The sequence below is a fragment of the Hibiscus syriacus genome, unplaced genomic scaffold (genome assembly GCF_006381635.1).
Source record: "Hibiscus syriacus cultivar Baekdansim isolate YM2019G1 unplaced genomic scaffold, ASM638163v2 tig00004355_pilon, whole genome shotgun sequence".
In the NCBI taxonomy this organism is placed as follows: Eukaryota; Viridiplantae; Streptophyta; class Magnoliopsida; order Malvales; family Malvaceae; genus Hibiscus; species Hibiscus syriacus.
This window is the reverse complement of record NW_024062011.1, coordinates 389,107-390,887: the sequence shown is the minus strand read 5'-3', so window position 1 is coordinate 390,887 and position 1,781 is coordinate 389,107. Positions and strand designations below refer to the sequence as shown.

At 31.3% G+C, this 1,781-nt stretch overlaps 1 protein-coding gene across 1 annotated transcript; it reads left to right on the top strand.

Annotated features, from left to right (window-relative positions):
• The first annotated feature begins 282 nt into the window (after positions 1-282).
• LOC120193456 (transcription factor bHLH149-like) lies at positions 283-1,148 on the top strand. The gene is made up of 2 exons (XM_039195947.1): positions 283-1,022; positions 1,061-1,148. Exon 1 carries the CDS (start codon positions 384-386, stop codon positions 1,008-1,010), a length of 627 nt encoding a protein of 208 aa, XP_039051878.1. The 5' UTR covers positions 283-383; the 3' UTR covers positions 1,011-1,022; positions 1,061-1,148.
• Positions 1,149-1,781: the final 633 nt, after the last annotated feature.

The following is a 1,781-nucleotide window of genomic DNA, read 5'->3' as shown; positions in this document are numbered from 1 at the left end:
AATCTTAATCTTACTTAAATAATTTGAAAACTTATTTTATCATATTTTTTAAAAATATATATTTGTAAATAAGTAAAATTTTAAAATTATATTTCGTGAAAAAAATACCCTCACTATTATGTGACATCTTTATTAATATTTCAATATCATTAAACGACAAAGTGTTCAATGTTTTATATGGAAATGTGTCATGTACTACAGTACTAGCTTAGTTATGAATTTCGTAAAAAATAATAAAATATATTTTAGTAATATAAAAAATGCAATAAATTGAATCCCCTCCCTCCGTCCTCCCAAAACCAAAAGATAAATCAAAAACTCCTTTTTCGTCTTCTTCGTCTCTTTCCTCCCATCCCTTTTTTCTGCAGTTTTATTACCAATCAATGGCTTCTATCTTACCACTACCAGAACTCGATCCAAGCCCTGAGATATCATCGGAGTTTCAACGGAAGAAGCGGAGGAAAACCGATGAAAAATCTTCCTCTTATCATCGTATGCAAGGCAACCCAAGAATGAATCGATGGAGAACAGGACAAGAGCAACAGATCTACTCGTCCAAGCTCATTGAAGCTCTCCGTCGTCGTTCTACTCCGACCTCCTCTTCCGCTAACGGCAACGATGTTCGTGACACGGCGTACAGAGTCCTCGCCGTCTCGGCCAAGGGAACGTCGCGTTGGAGCAGAGCAATTCTCATTGGTCGACTCAGTGCCAAGATGAGGAAACATAAGAAAGCGAAGGTCAGCGCCAATAGGAAGTTGAGGAAGCCGGCGAGTAGCGGAAAGAGGAGAAAATTGCCGGTCGTTCAGAGGAAGCTGTTGGCTTTGGGACGTCTTGTCCCCGGTTGCCGGAAACTATCTTTCTCTAACCTTCTAGAAGAAACTAGCGATTACATAGCGGCTTTAGAGATGCAAGTTCGAGCCATGACAGCAATTACCGAGTTTCTCGCCGTCGGCAATGATGGTGGAGCACAGCCGCCGGCTGATCGGCTTGGCTCCAATGTCAACTCGTAAAATCGCCAAAAAAAATGTGATTGTTATTTATTTATTATAAAATGTTTTTGTTTTTGGAAACTTTGTTTGTTTTTTTTACCGAGGTTCTTAAATTCATGTATTTTATCGTATTCGAGTTATGTTTTCCTTTTTTTAAAATTTAAAATTTTGTTTTTTAAGGTTTGGTTTAATTCATTAAAAATTAATTTTTATTATTTTATGGATATTCAGTATATTTATTAGGTCATGAAAACAAAAAACAAATACTGTTGATTTTAAATAATTATGAAAATAATATAAAGAACGTCACTTATATTTTATTAGAGAGATTATCTATTGAATAATATGGCTTCGTTCAATTAATTATTTTTTTAGTACTTTATTTTTATCAAGATTTGAATATCATTGATGGTTACATCTAATATTTATAAATATTATATGTTATGTTTATATTTAAATGTCTAACTCTAAAAATATGAAAAAATTAAAAAATGGGCTAATTTATGGGTTATTTTTATAATGAATATTTTATTTATAGTAAAATTACGGGTAATTTAATTTTTATTGAAACAAATAATTTAATTAAATTAAAATTTAGGATTGATTATCTTATCTTTTAATCATGAGGTAGAAAATTTAATCTTCAGTCATAAGAATGAAATATATTTCGTAATTAATAGGTTATCTCTTAGAAAAAAAATCACAACAAAAAATTAAACACGACTATCAATATAAAGTTTTGTAATTACAAAAAAAAATACCAAGCAAACCAAATTAATGTGTCAATCAAAT